At 43.5% G+C, this 16,085-nt stretch overlaps 1 protein-coding gene across 1 annotated transcript in view; it reads right to left on the bottom strand.

Moving 5' to 3' along the window:
• PCP4 (Purkinje cell protein 4) overlaps positions 1 to 16,085 on the bottom strand; it is a 63,083-nt gene that overhangs the window by 15,609 nt on the left and 31,389 nt on the right. Inside the window, exon 2 of the mRNA XM_012445145.2 lies at positions 15,386 to 15,437. Within this exon, the coding sequence (XP_012300568.1) occupies positions 15,386 to 15,437 (52 nt within the window). The remainder of the gene's footprint in view (positions 1 to 15,385; positions 15,438 to 16,085) is intronic.

Below are 16,085 nucleotides of genomic sequence, written 5' to 3'. Positions count from 1 at the left end.
CATAATTCTACGAAGAATTTGACTTTTTTGTTGTTGTTGTTGTTGTTGTTGAGACGGAGTCTCCTTCTGTCGCCCAGGTTGGAGTACAGTGGTGTGATCTAAGCTTACTGCAAACTCCGCCTCCCAGGTTCAAGCGATTGTCCTGCCTCAGCCTCCCGAGTACCTGGGATTACAGGCACATGCCACTATGCCCCACTAATATGTGTGTGTGTGTGTGTGTGTGTGTGTGTGTGTGTGTGTGTGTGTGTCTGTTTTAGTAGAGATGGGGGTTTCACCACATTGGCCAGGCTAATATTGAACTCCTGACCTCAGGTCATCCACTTGCCTCGGCCTCCTAAAGTGCTAAAATTACAGGTGTGAGCCATTGCACCCAGCCAAAGAATTTGACTTTAGGAAGGAAAGGCAGACGCCAAGGCAAATGGAGTGTGTTACAGGATTTGGTGCAGAAGGAAGAGAAAGGCTGGTAAGAGCCCTTGAGAACTTCATGAATGATGGGGAAAGCTTTTGCAGCATGGATTGAAAAATCATCCCATGTACATCAGAAAGGGACCAAAGCTGCTTTCAAAAGGGGTATTCTGGGCCTTTTCTCCAACCCTTTATTCTCTTTGGTGCTGTCTGATTTAAACACTGTCTCCCACAGTGAGTGTGGGCATCTGGCGTCCTTCCTGATGCACATTGCTGCGTCTTTCTTGGCCCTGGCTGTCAACTCAGCTGCTGGGTCATGCTATCTCATGGGGAACTTCCCACCCTGGCTCTTCACCCTGAGCTTCTAATCCCTGCAGACAGGTATTTTCCTTTGCATATTTGCAGGGATTACAAGCTTTCTTAAATGCACAAGACTATTTGGTAGATGGGTCTGCTGTATATGGAATTTCACGTGGGGTACAACTCTCTGATTGGCGCCTCAAAAGGAGGTCTGTGAAGCAAAGCCAGGGTCAAGTCCATCCCGGGTCCAACCGTGCAGCTGAGCTGATGCACGCCCATCACTGCTCAAATCTCAACACTGAGGCTGCCACCAACCTGGAATCTCCATTCAGTCGTGTGTCCTGTGTTTCGTTTCATGCTCTACATTTTTCATGCACGGCAAGAAAACAGCAGAGCGGAAACAGACACCACTGTCTATGACTCTGACATCAGGTGCTTTAAAATATCCTTCAAACATGCTGAACATGCCTGTATTTGTAAATGCGTATTTATGTCTAAACAAAGATGTGTGCTGATTTTTACGAACTGCTGGCCCCGTGGCTGTTAAACTTCACAATCTCTGGTTTCGTAATCCACAGTCACAGTCCCCCACGTCCCTTTCCTTCGTATGTTGGAGCAAAGACATAGCACTTCTATTTGCTTTTTTTTAAATGGCACTGTCTTAAGAGCTCATGGCCAGGCACTTGCTGATTTCCTGGAAAAAGCTTTTTAAAGATGGGTGATTTTAAGCTTTGGACCTTTTTCTACTTATCAGGAAGATGGGTTCTCATATTTATAAAAAGATAATAAAATTAAATACCCCAGAAGGAGTAAAGTTATGTGGCATTCTAGACTAAGTAGCTGAACTACATATAGTAACCTGGGCTCAAAAAGATTAACTAAGAGTAGAGTTTGGGTGATAGTTTTAAGCAACAAGTAATAACGTCCTACTTTGGGAGGCCTAGGTGGGAGGATGACTTGAGGCCAGAAGTTCGAGACCAGCCTGAGCAACATAGTGAGACCTCGTCTGGTGGCCTGTACCTGTAGTCCCAGCTACTCTGAAGGCTGAAATGGGAGGATTGCTTGAGCTGGGAGTTCAGGGTTATAGTGAGCTGAGATTGCACTACTGCACTCCAGCCTGGGAGACAGAGCAAGACCTTGTCTCTAAAAAACATAAAAATATTAAATTAAAATAATAATGTTCTGACCCCTAATCACCCTGAAAAACAGCACGTGAAGTACTTCTCAGGGTTGTGAAAGTTCTGAAGCTCCAGACATTTTTTATACTGGTTCAGGTAGATGAACACCTAGGCAGAATTCAGATGTGATCTGGTTAAATGTGACCATTTTACCAAGGCCTGCTTTACGTGGCACCTTGGCAGGAAAGTAAGGCCCCTGCCCTTTGTGAGTGCCATCGGAGCACCCCCAATCAAAAAGCTTCCACAGACCAAAAATAAAGTGGATCACTTTTATTCCCTTCAAGAAATTTCAAAGACAGAAAGAAATTTTCCAGGATCAAGGCAATAGGATCAAAAATTAACAAATCTGGAAATAGTTTAAACAGAAAAACCTTTCAAAGGACCAACCATGAAATAGCATTCCTTGACGCATTCTAATTATCAGCAGAGATAGTAGAAGCATTTCTATCTAAACCAAAAATTTAAGCAATGATAAAATACGCATTTTTGCCTACCGCGGCTCAAGGGAGCATTAACAGAGGCTGATGTCAAGAAAGCGATGGGGAAACCAATTTAGATAGAATGTTAGAAAAAAATGTCTAACATCAGTCTATTAGAGATTGAAAACATCTCCCAGGAGCAGTAGCATCTGACCTTTTGCTAAAGTCACTTTAAGCTGAGCTGAGGAAGTATACAACAGGGAGTTATATTTCACCAGCTGTGAATGGCCGGAGTGACCTAATCGGCCGTTTCTAGCCCAGATAGGTAATTGGTAAGATTTTATAGCTTTGTTCAACTTTGAGATGTGTGAATAGAATAAGAGTGAACATTTTATCTGCAGGTAGCCCATCTTGTCTTCTAAAACCTGATCTCCTTCTTCTGCAAATAAGTCTGGATTGTAATTTCAAAATTACAATTCAACTCTTCCACACAGCCATCAGTTAAGGTGACAATAGGCTGGATTTATAGAAAAGACAAGTGAGGACTTGTCAAGAAACAGCTATAACTCAGCGTTCCATTGCCATGGGGCTCAGGAGCATCTATCTCGGCAGCCTCTGGCATGAGTTTCCCCGTAGTGCTTGGTTGGCACCAGGAGACATTGACGAGGCCCACAAGTGAAAAGGTTATAAAAGTTCTAAAGAACGTTGGCTACCTTCTGCCTGAAAGATCGCAGTCACACTTTAATTTCATGTGTGCCAGTTGCTGCCAGAGGGAGGCACCCCCTTCTTTCATGTTTCTGTGTCGCGTGGAACACCGTTGTCTACACCTGTGCTCACCTGGGGGCCAGTCACTTGGGCACCAGCCTCCTTGCAAAACTAGACACACGCTACAGAAAGTTCCAGGAAAATAAACCCTGTTTTCCCCTTTTACAGTCAGATAGTTGGAAATGCAGTTTTTCTAGAGAAAAGGTTAAATTTTCCCATTTTCACCCTTTTTACTGAAATAGTTATTTCAACAAAAGTAACTACTCCTTATCCTGTGTTCACAGCCGGTGAGAATCCTATTCAGATTCCATCCATTGCCCTTACTTTCTCCTCCACTGCCTCCACCAAGAAGAATCATCGTATTTCTCCTGTGGACTCATCGGCAATATCCCCTTGATGCTTATAGAAAATAAAATCAAAAGAAGTCAAATGTCCTACATTGTCCAGGAAAAAGACAGCCACAGAATCATAAAGAGTCAGAATTTGGCAAGAGCCCGAAGACAATATCATCGTACAGAGCTGCAACCCAAAGAGATAAAATGACTCACTGCGGGTGAACCAGGAACAAATGGGTAAAGCACAGAATGGCAGGGACAGAACAAACTGGGAATTCACCCAAGCCCCACCCTCCGTGAGCAAACCAAGAGTCAGGTGTGGCTTATTGGCCAGGCCTTCGGGCCAAGCAGCTCAGGGCACTGCATCCAGGGAAATGGCTAAAGGGTGAGGAAAACCCTAAAAGCAGCCAGCAAACATGCCCAGCTCCTGGCGAGGAGGCAGCCTGGTGCCAGCTAATCCATGGAGAACCCCAGAAAAAACTGGATGCTAAACATTATCTTCTTCTGAAAGTTCTACAAAACAATTACTGAGCTCAGAGCTACCTGGGAAGAATGTTCAAAGCACTTTCCCCAACCAGCAAATGCATTATAATCTACAACCAAGCATCTGCATGGACCATTTCTCATTGCCTGGCCCATTTTCAGAGCTCACTATAAAAATACTTTTTTTTTAATGGACTGATGGGAAATTGGATTTTGGTAAGTGCACATCCATCCAAACCACCAAAAGGTTTATGTTTGCATTGAAACAGTGAAAGGTTGGGGGCAAGGAAGACCGTGGCCCCATGGTGACTAGCACATTCATGATGCTGCTGCGGGAAGCGAGGTCTGCCCTCCTACACAGAGCCAGGTCTGTTGCACTTGGATTTGGTGAACTGGTTACAGCCAGAGTCTGAAGTGAGAATTGCTTCACTCACATCAGTGCCTGGCCACTGAAGCATCTCTCTGACACCCGAGGACACTTGCTTTCTAAATGAACGCCAGAGCAAGATTTAATTTCCAATTGTTTTCAGGGTCTGGAATGGTAGAATAGTAGAGAGAGAAGAACACCCCTTAGATATTGAAGAAGTCACTTGCCAAGCACGAAAACAGCAGCAAGCATCCCCTTGGTGTAACCAAACCTTCCTGAAGGGAGAGTTTTCATAAACATTGTGATGGAGGCCATGTTATGACCTCCCAGTTCCTCCTCCCCACACCCCCAGCCGTATCTGGGTCTATCCAATCGATACATATTTCCTCTGATCACTGTTCTACACCAGTCCACATCCCAAGAGAAAAAAGGAAGTAGCAGCTGGAACAGAAAGACCATGACCAGAACACGAGGAGATCCCAGCAGGTGAATAAGAAGCATCTCCTTCTTAGTGAATAAGAGCAGGGGGTAACTTTCAAAGGAAATATAACTTTAAAATTAAACCTAGTGATGTGCAAATAATTTGCCTTCTTGCTCATGATGAGAATGAGGGAAATAACATGACAGAAAAACAGAATAGCCACAACAGTCTATAAGAAAAGAGTGTGCTCAGCCTGAGCAGATACAGGATCTGCCCAAGGAAAACGCAACAGTGAAAGAACAGATCGATACACCACAACATCTGCAAAAAATCATCATTATCATAACTATAATAAGTACTTTTTCAAATTAATGCTGGAAGTAGTAAAGTCTCCAAATCGTTGCATTTTAAATTCAGTGATCCCACAGGACTTACTATTCTTCTTCCCTCTTGAACATTCAGAATGTACTTGATATTCAAGGGGCCCTGATCCTCGTTTCTTCACCATGGTGCAGAAAAGAGCAATTCCCCTGGTTGTGTCGGGAAGGAGAGGGAGAAACTTAAAAGGAAATATGTTTAGTTTGAATAAGGAAATGGTCATTTCTCAAATTTTTAAGCAGCTGATCCTGCAGTCACGAATCTGAAGTTTAATTCAAGGTTATGAAGCCAAGAAACCCAAGAGGGACATAAATGAAAGAAGATTGGCTCCTTGATGCCTCTCCGTGGGGGTGGAGGCAAAGTTTAGCTGCTCCTCTGAGAACTCAGTACTGCCTCCCATCCCAGACTCACACCTACAGCCCCAGGCACAGCAGCAGCTACTCGAGCCTCCCATAGAGCACCTGGAGGAGTGGACCCGCCCACTCTTCTCCCCACCTTTCCTGTGGGCCAAAGCAGCTGGGAAGTCATCCAGAGACTCCACTCAGTGGGAGCAGAGCCTGGGACGCCCACTGAGCTTTCGAGAAAGCAGTTTTCTGGAAGCCCGCAGGCTGTGGGTGTGTGGCTTGAAGCTACTCTCCTCCTCCCTCCTGCTCTGACAAACCCCAGCTTACTGGGGAGAACCGTGCCTACTCAGTCCCCCCCCATTTCCCAGTTGGCCTGGCATCTGGCGGGGCCTTCCGTTAGGACTGGGTGGAGGTGTGCATGGTTCTGTATCTGCCCTCATCCCCCTTCCTCTTGTGTCTCCTCTTTGGCCACCTCCTTGTCCCCTTAATGACACCTGTGGAGGTATGAGGGGCTTACACTGAAGGTGGAGAACAGACATTAACCTTCACAGGGACAGCCTCATCGCTCCAGGAATGTCAAATATGTCCTCCTTAAAAAAGAGATCTGGCCGGGCGCGGTGGCTCACGCCTGTAATCCCAGCACTTTGGGAGGCCGAGGAAGGTGGATCACGAGGTCAAGAGAACGAGACCATCCTGGTCAACATGGTGAAACCCCGTCTCTACTAAAAATACAAAAAATTAGCTGGGCATGGTGGCGCGTGCCTGTAATCCCAGCTACTCAGGAGGCTGAGGCAGGAGAATTGCCTGAACCCCAGAGGTGGAGGCTGCGGTGAGCCGAGATCGCGCCATTGCACTCCAGCCTGGGTAACAAGAGCGAAACTCCGTCTCAAAAAAAAAAAAAAAAAAAAAAAAAAGAGATCTGACCGTTTTCCTTCCTTCAGAAACAGAAAGGCAGCCAATGACACTACACTGTTAAAATGAAAGCATGGTTTCAACAAAACACTCTTCTTGCTTTTCTCTTTTTTTCTGAAGTCAATCCAGAATTTGTATACAAAAATCATTCCCACTTTGTCTTTGGGAAGCTGCAATCACTCATCGTATAATAAGCTACTTTTTTTTTTTTTTTTTTTTGAGACGGAGTTTCGCTCTTGTTACCCAGGCTGGAGTGCAATGGCGCGATCTCGGCTCACCGCAACCTCCGCCTCCTGGGTTCAGGCAATTCTCCTGCCTCAGCCTCCTGAGTAGCTGGGATTACAGGCACGCGCCACCATGCCCAGCTAATTTTTTGCATTTTTAGTAGAGACGGGGTTTCACCATCTTGACCAAGATGGTCTCGATCTCTTGACCTCGTAATCCACCCGCCTCGGCCTCCCAAAGTGCTGGGATTACAGGCGTGAGCCACCGCGCCCGGCTACTTGTTTTTAATTAACGGGGACCGAGAAGGAAACAGGGTGACCTGGCACGAAGGCCAGGGAGGAAATTGCATTGGCAAGAACTGGAAAAAGGCACTTGATACAATGGAACGCTGCGTTTCCTGCTCCTCAGATTCACTCTCCACTCTTTTCCTGCTCTACTGAACCGTTGCTCTGTAGTTTTGGTTGGGAAAGTCCAACGAGTAGTTTTTTTTTGAGACAGTCTCATCTGTTCCCCAGGCTGGAGTGCAGTGGTGCGATCTCCGCCCACCTCAATCTCCGCCTCCCAGGTTCAAGTGATTCTCCTGCCTCAGATTCCCAAGTAGCTGGGATTACAGGTGCCCGCCACCACGCCCAGATAACTTTTGAGTTTTTTAGTAGAGATGGGGTTTCACCATCTTGGCCAGGCTGGCCTCACACTCCTGAATTCGGGTGATCCGCCCACCTCAGCCTCCCAAAGTGCTGGGATTACAAGCATGAAGCATTGCCCCGGGCACTTAGTTTTTAATTCTAGCAATCCTACTAGTCTCTGGGAAGTTGTTACAGCTTAGCTGTGCCTTTCAACAGAAGGCTGAAGCCCCTGTGTGGCTGCTCCTCCAGATAGCTCTCCCTGGAATTCTGGTTTCTCCTCTTCAGGGCCTGCATCTCCCCCTAGCTATGTTCCAGTTTGGCTGCTAGAGAGCTTTCTTGTGTGACCCAAGGGACTTCTGCCCCGGGGTTGGAAGCATGTTCTGTGTTTGCTCTGAGGATATCCTGGAGACACATCCAGGGCTGTTAGACTTGCTCTTCCCTGCCTAATGTGGAGGGGAGAACAGATCTATCCCGAAAGGGAGATAGACTCTCTGAGGACAATTCGGCCCACTCTGTCTACTGACAGCATTCTTTTCCAAGGAGGAATATTAGCATTTCTCCATGCTTTTGTAATCCCAGATGTACCTAACTAATATGAAACCTACAAATTTAAACTATCTTATCATTTGGCCCAGCCTAAAATTTAGGTTGGGTTTTGCTTCTGAAAAACTGCCTGCTGTGCAAATTAATTCTATAAATAAGATTATGAGTGTTTCATCTACTTAAAAGAGCGAAAATGTTTTCAAGCGTGTGAGAAATATTATTTCCATACAAGTAATTGACAAGCAGAACCTGAAACCTGGAATGTCTCCTGTTTGGGGCAGGATTCCAAAGGCTAGAAAGATCGACATTTTTCCAGTTCAAGCTATGTCATGGGCAAGATCTTGAAGAAGATCTTTAAGGGCAATTCATTTAGAATAATTTATGCCTTCACTTTTTCACCAAGGTATAAGGCTTTCTCTGTATGATGTGGAATAAAATTCTATTTCAGCTGGTCTAAAGCTATCCAATGCACCATCTCAAAAAGAAAAAATAAGAAAAGGATGAAAGGTAGGAAGAAAGGATGGAGGGAGGGAAGGAAGGGGAGAAAACGGGGAAGGAATGGGAAGAAGGAGGAGGGGAAGGAATGGGATGAAGGAGGAGAGGAAGGAAGGAGGGAGGGAGGGAAGGAAAAGAAAGAAGGACAGGAAGGGAAGGAAAAGAGAGAGAAAGAGAAAGGGTGAGGAGGGGGGAGTGAAGTATGAAAAGACTATAAATGAGCACATTGCTTCGATGTTTTAATTTTGAAAATTATCACAACTATCCCTGTTATTGAGATCACCCTGATTTGCCAGATGCTAGTTAAATAAATTAACGAGATCATGGTACTAGGGAGACAATAGTTTCTGGCTTGGCTGAGATGTAAGCCCGTTAAACTCTTTCTGTTCCAGGGCCTTAGAACACAGCCCACCCAAGTTGCCCATTTACAAACAAGACGCTGGTCAAGAGGGAAGCCAGGAGAAAGTGTGAATGGAGACAACCTGGTGTGTTAGGACTGTGCGTTAGATGACTAAAATTTTCCTCCTATTTATGTGACCTTGGGAAAAATCCCCAGTTCACCAGGAACTTTTCCTGAGATCCTCTCCCACCCCACCTGCAAGGTCGTGGTAAAATCAAAGAGAAGACAGCATGGAGGAGCATTTTTTTAACTATGCAAATCTATACAGATGTAAGGAATTGCAACTAGGGGTAGGAGGAATCTCCACTTCTGTCCACAATGCTTCGAGCACTTTCCCACCCGAGACTGATCAGAAGCACTGTATTTACCCAAGGTGTTCCCTGCTCAATGAGGTTATTATAATGCTCACTCAGAAGGGCAAAACAAACAAAAGTCACTCTTCTAACCGAGATAGATGTTAATAAATTCCCTCTCAGCCCTAATCCCTAAAGTAACCTTCAGGCAGAATCAGCTCACTGTTAATATCACCAATGGACTGGTTTGTCTGGAGACTCTGACGGCTTCAATCCCTGGCTTATTAAGCAATTCCAATGTCTGTCTTTCCCCATCTGGATCAATATCAGAAGTAGCTTTGTGTGTCCATTTCTTCCTCATGGAATAGAGACTCTTTAGAGTATTTGGAGCCAAAAGTACAAAGGACCCCCTCTCTTGAGCATCAGCCACTTTTGTTTTGATTTTTTTCCCCGTATTTGAAGAAATATGGAAAAAGGAGACAAAGGGCCAAGAAACCCCAGATGGAAACTAAGCTGTTGGATGTTCTACCCTGAAGGTGCCACCACCCATGTGCCTCTGGTATTCATAGCAGCACTCACTATCTCTAAGTGTGGTGGATTCAAAGCTTTAGGCAGCTCAGGGTTTCCTTGGCCTAGCAGGAAACAGATCGAGAACTTTCTGGCCTGGGACAAGTTACACACCTTGGAGACTGATGACTTTAGGGAGGTGCTTTCTTCACACCCAGTGCTGCCTGTGAAAGTTGTAAACAGCACATTTCTGACACACATTGCAGCTGGATGCTCAAAGTTGTCTCTCTTCCTTTTCAAAGAGGCTCATTTTGGCTTGCTAAGTTTCTGTTAGACTATTGAGATTTGTGCAGAATTGGCCTATTACACCCTTAGTGTGGATTCAAGCTTTACCTCCCCCTGGATTCCAGACACTTGCATCCACTGGTCCACAGGAACAGCAAAACTCCAAATTACAGGATGCTCTGTCTTCCATGTACCCAGATCCATCCTCAAACTCTGATCTGACCACAACCCGTATCTGAAGCAGAGCAGAGCTGCATCATTGCCATAGGCAGAGGCAGGGCGTGTTCCCTCTGTAGCCTTTCTAGAATAGATTTCTTCCTCTTGCCTTCCATCCCAGGAGCAAGTTCAGCCAGGCAGCATCCTATGATAATGATCGCTCAATCATCTTTGCTTCCTGTACTCAACATCAGTTTCTTCTTACTCCAAGCTGATGCTCACCCTTGCATATGAAGCCTCACTCCACATGCTTCCACATGCCAAGGAGAGGTGATCAATTAAATGTATTCTAAGCAAAATCTGCCTAAGTCAGCACATAGGTCTTGAAAGATAATCTTGCACCAAGAACACAGACACACATGGGAGGGGGATGAATGTCTACTGGGAGATATGGAGCCACAAAGGGCCAGGGGTAGGTGATGGTGAAATTACTTTGTAAGTAAATATTTGAATTGTATTTTTTTATTTGAAAAATCACACTCCATTTAATGGTAGCATGTACATCTGTCTGCCTATAAATGCAAGTCGTTCTTGGGACCTCTCTCTCTACCTATTTAAGAGCAGAAAAATAAGAAAGTGACCCTGTGTGTACATGTGTGTGTATTTCCTCAAAATCCGAAGGTGAGATAAACTTGAACTCTTAGGGTTTGGGATTTATTTAAAACAGGGAGAGGAAAGTACTCAGTATATTAACATTTCATTTTGTTTATTCTTGGCAATCATATCATATCAAATCAAAGTTAAGTCTTAAGTACTCCTAGAATATCCCCACACCTACTAGAAACTTCTCAGGCCACAATGTCTCTCCCAAAGAAGGGGCTCACATATTCAGGCATGGAACCTGAGCTTGTGCAAGGATACTCACACTCAACTGCAGTGAGTCCCACAGGCGGTTCAGAATAATGCTTTCCTTTATAGCATTTACCTACAGCCTGGATGTGAGGAGATTCTTCTCTTAAAATCAGGTGTGTTCATACACCTTCTGCCGCAGAAACAGAGCCTTTTGGAAACAAATGCATCACAGCTCACTAAGTCAAGAGAAATCCATTCCCGTTTTAGAAATTCAATTTAGCTTGGGTAAGCCTCCAAGCTCTAAAAGTAAGCCCCATCACGAGGTTTATTATTCATAAATCTCTTTTTCAGGTTGGAAGGCTCCCAGCAGCCACTCTCCTTCCAGTATTTTTCTGCTTTTGTGTGTCAATAAAAAAATTAACTCTTGGAGTCTCTCTGGACAACCAATATCAAGGTGTTTATCAAGAAATCCAGCAATGTTATAGCTGCCCCAAAAAACCTTTTGGTTGTGTTCAAATTACTAATTTGTGGTGAATAATCTAGATTCAGATCATTGTGTCTGTATTTATAAACATGCTTGAATTTAATTTATCCATTTAAATGAGACAAAAAGATTTATAACTGAAGCTATGAGCTGTTGTTTCTTTCAAGTAGAAAGTTATTTCCAGAAACACATGAAATCTGTGGCTTGACCAATCAAATGATGAAGGCACTTTGCTCACACAGGAATGAAAAATCTCTGAACCTCCAAGCCCTGAAATATTTATTTTCTGCATTAAAAGAAATTATAACCCTAATATTTCTGAAAAACCTGTTTTCCTACTGCAGTTAATATCACAAAATCTAGTTCTAGAAGAAACATCAGGTTTGCTGGAGTGTGTGTAAGAGGTTAACATCCTGGGAAAATGAGGAGGATTTTGGAACATTCTGGAGAGTATGCAGTAGGTCATATTTCACATCAATAAATACCATGATGACAACAACAACAAAAATAAATCTTGAAATTACGATAAATCTGATTCCCAGCAAACGGTGCTCTCTAGATAATATTCCATGTAACGAAATTGCAGGAAAGCCCAGGAATCTAAATACCTTCTGAAGTTTTAATGTACCTGACTTGGGTCTTTTGTGATCCAAATAATTTCAAGGCACCCGTAGTTCACTCCCACAGTCTTCATTGCTTTATATGTTAAATGGAGACATCAACTACATTTACAATATTTGGATTAAGAACACCCTGACTTGTATGGACAACTAATAGCATTTCAGAATGTTCCTTTTATTATTGTTACTATCCAAATCTCATAACATTTTGATAGGTTTTTTTATACTTCATATTTTAATTCTCAAGGGTCCTTGCTCCTTCAAGACATGTAGACAGCTTCATTTGATATTAATAGGAAATATACATTAACATAATAGAGCTCCCTAGATACCTGTAATGACAGAGGAAAATCATTTGAATTTCAGTGGAATGTAATATTAGGTTAAAACAGAAATTCCAAGATGATCTTCTCATATCAGGAATTTAAGAATAAAAAAATTAAATAACTTCAGTTCTTTAGGGAAATGTTTTTTCGGTTACTTCTAGAAGTTTTTACCCTCATCTTTCTTGGGCCGTTCCAGCTTTTGTCTTTGCTCCTTTTTAGAGGCAAAAGCACAGACTTTATAGTGTAATGAAGTATCATGTACAAATATCATATATAAGCAGTTTTAGCTGAAATTAAAGTATAGCATGTTAATAATAACTTAGACTTACACATTGCCATTATCCCATAACTGTAAAATAATCTCAAATTCCCTTTTCTACCCAAAAGTGACTATCATTTAATATCTAGAATTGTCTAATGAAAAGCCTTTTTCATCGCACCTGGAATTTTTCCAATTAAATTAATTTTTATACGTCCATAAAAAACTCATTCAGTTTCCACTGGTGTGGACCAGTTTTCGGCTAAAAGAAATTCCATGTCTTTGAATGGCAGAAAGTGGCATCACTTGTAATAGCTGGTAACTCCCTTTGGTGCAAAGCACTGAGCATGTCAGCATGCTTTGAAGGACCAATACGACACCAACATAAAGCCAAGGGGCAGAGACACCGAGCACGTAAGACCTCGTCCTGACTTCGTCACCACGTGCCTGGTCTTCAGGTTTCTCAAGGCATGACATGAGACTCACACTGAGCAGTAGTTCCTGAAGAGTGAACCAGGAACCCTGGGGAGGGCCTACATCCTTTAAGGGAGCCCCAAAGATCAAAAACGTTTTTGGTCTTATAAAAGATATTATTACTACAAAAGGTAGAGTTTGATCTTAAAGGATACTATTTGCTTTTTTAAATCTCATACTCTCACAAGTGAACAGTAGAATTTTCCATATGCTACACATCACATGACATAACAGATTGAACGCAGAAAGCCAACATGAAAATCCAGCTGTCCTCTGTCAAGCCAGACTTTAAAGACATTTGCAGAAATGTAAAACTGCCACTTCTTACTAAATGTCCTTTTCCATTTTGGAAAATATAATTGCTTTTCATTTTTTTAAATGTTACTTACATTAACATGTAGATTTGTTACTTTATTTTTAATAAATTAATAAGAAATTTATTTAATTTAAAATTTTCTCCATTTTAATTTCTAATGTAGCAGACAGTGTACAGCAGGTACAGCTGACATCAATAGCCTAACTTAAGCATACCCTGAGAATGACCCTATGGTCTAAGAAAAATGCGTGCTTAGAGTTCAAGTTCCGAGCTAGGGAATCTGGGAGTGGCCAACCCAGAGATTCATTCCTTATCTACAAGGGACATCTGAATTCCCAGCCCATCCCATGGAATGCAGGCCACACAGGGGATAGGAGACCTTTGTTTTGGAATGAATGTAGGTTGCCAAGTGCAAGTTGCTAGAGGGGGGTTGCTAAGTGAGAACGCTGTGTAAACTGCGTGCTTGTTACAGGCAGCTGTGGTTCTTTTATCCAGCCCACCAGCCTGCCCTATAGGTAACTCCCCTCACTAAATCGACCCTATGTCTCATTTGCTAGCTCCAGGTCTTGTCTTCAGTGCCATCCCTAGGGAAGTCAGCAGCGTTCCTGCATGACAAACATCAATAGATATCACCAACATAAACACAAGTTCTTTCGGATCCTCAAGAGTTCTTTAAAATGAAAAGGAGTTGTGAGAACAAAAATGTTGAGAATCACTACAATAGAGAATCTCTGAGACGTCTTTTGACTGTGAAGCTCTGTACTTTTAAAGTTGTGAGGTTCACTGGAAAGGAACTTGCATGAATAGACGGCTATGAACGTATGAACCAGGAAAACCAGTGGAGGCTCACAGCGCCCTATGCTCCCCATGGCAGACAGTGGGTCCTTCCTCACGTAGGCAGCTACAATGTTGCTCCTCCCTTTTAAGTCCCATCCTGTGCTCCCTCCTCTGCTTTCTGCCTTCCTTGCTAGTACCCCGCACACCCACCGCAACTCGCACACAGGAGACAGGAAAAGCCCTGGGCAGCAACGGAAGAGCCATCAGCCTCATGGAAAACCTTGTTTCCTTCTTCTCCCAGCCACGTAGCTCCAATCAGGACATTGTGGAGCACCCACCTCTCTACTTACTGATATGACGACCCCATAAGCCAGGGGACGCTGCACTCACCCTGCCCTCTAGGACAGCCCTAAATGGTTGGGCACGTTGGCAGGCTGCAGACACAGAGCAGCATTCTTATGTTAGAGTCTTTCTCAGCTCAGACTCACCACAGAAGCTCCAAAGGGGTTGTCAGGCCCCAGGGAATTACGACAGGTGGTATTTGGGATTGGCATTATCCACAATTTGATTGGTAGACACTAGCATCCATTTCATCCAGTTGGAAGTAAGAGTCATTTTCCATAAAAGGAGAGTTCGTTTTGAGTTACCAGAAAGAAGGAACACCCAGATTCTCACTTCGCCGGAACTATACTGTGGCCCTACATGCATACCACTGGGCATTTTTCATTGTTATGCTTGTTCTTATGTTAACCGCTAAAGTTAGGGACCTAGGGTTCCACCTGGCTCTATTTCCTACAGATCCATGGACTTCCCATTTCTAGCTACATCTCACGCACCCCAATGCCAAGCCTCAGTTTCCTGATCTGTAAAAATATGATGATCATTCCTACAATTTAGGGTCATGGTTGAGACGGCCATGGAGAGGCGGGATGCAATGTGTCTGTCACTGCTATCATTCTTATTTGCCAGTGAATCCCCACAGTGACACTGACTCAGCACCTTCTGTTGGACTGGCACTGCGTTCTGTGTGCTTCAGAGGGCTGACGCAAGTTTTAAAACATCGTTTAAGAGGTTGAGTACTTCACAGTTTTCAAATCACTTATCTCATTTGATCTCATTTTATCCTCACAACAACTCGGATGATTCTCACCCACACTAATAAAGAAAGCAGAGAACTATATTTGCATTGTAATTATCATGTTGCCCAAAATGGGAGTCCTCCGATGGGAGGGAAACTTCTTGTGATGGCATTTAGCTAGCTCAGTTTTTCTTGTAAGACCAGACCTCAGTGCTCACTGTGAATTGCTAAAATCCGCTGTACGCTGACGCACAGACACATATAGTAAGCTGATTGGGATGGAAAGCATGGTCCGCACCTGCTGCATACCCAGGGCTGCAGATGGCAAAAGAGAAAGAAGTGGACTATTCATGTCCTCTTACCATTTTCACCAGATGTCTTTTCTTTTCCATTGGTTGCCCCAGCACCTTGTCGCTAAAGGCATAAAAAGAAAAGAAAAAGGAAATTGTTATCAGATATACTCAGGATTACTTTTGTCTCTTTTATCATTGCAAACATTATATCAAATTCTATGTTACTTTAGCTCAGTTGGCTAAAGCATGGTGCTAGTGAGACCAGGAATGGATCCACCAAGCAAGGATGTACTGAAGATGCGCAGACTGACCCCCTCATCCACATCCACTGCTCTGGGAGTGCAGTTCACCAGTAACAAGAGAAACCAGGAGGGAGATCAAGGATAACTTTACTGAAAATGTGAAGGTAACAGCCAAGAGTCTGTATCAGCTACAAGATCAGCATTGTCACTTTTGTTAATGACGGTCATGAGGCTGCTGTATTTTCATTCCAGTCACCATGTCCAATGTCTTCTTTTTAAATAAATTTTAATCAGCTAAGAAACTCTTACATTTTCTCCTACTTGTAAACTATTTTTTTCTGCCATTGTTTATGCCTGTCCTGTGCATTTTCATTTTACCAGGCTAACTAGAAGTATGAAGTCTTTTAAGGTTAGACTTAACTCTTTGGGCAAGATTCTCTGGGTGTGAGGTCTGGGGAGCTGTGTGAAATGCACCACATGTGTAAACAGAAGGGGTGTTTCCTCAAAGCTTAACATGATTCCAGTTG

This window comes from Aotus nancymaae, unplaced genomic scaffold (genome assembly GCF_030222135.1).
Source record: "Aotus nancymaae isolate 86718 unplaced genomic scaffold, 86718_ANA_hifiasm-v0.15.2.pri h1tg000022l_1, whole genome shotgun sequence".
Classification (NCBI taxonomy): Eukaryota; Metazoa; Chordata; class Mammalia; order Primates; family Aotidae; genus Aotus; species Aotus nancymaae.
Note: the sequence above shows the minus strand (reverse complement) of the source record. Positions and strands in the feature narration are given on the sequence as shown.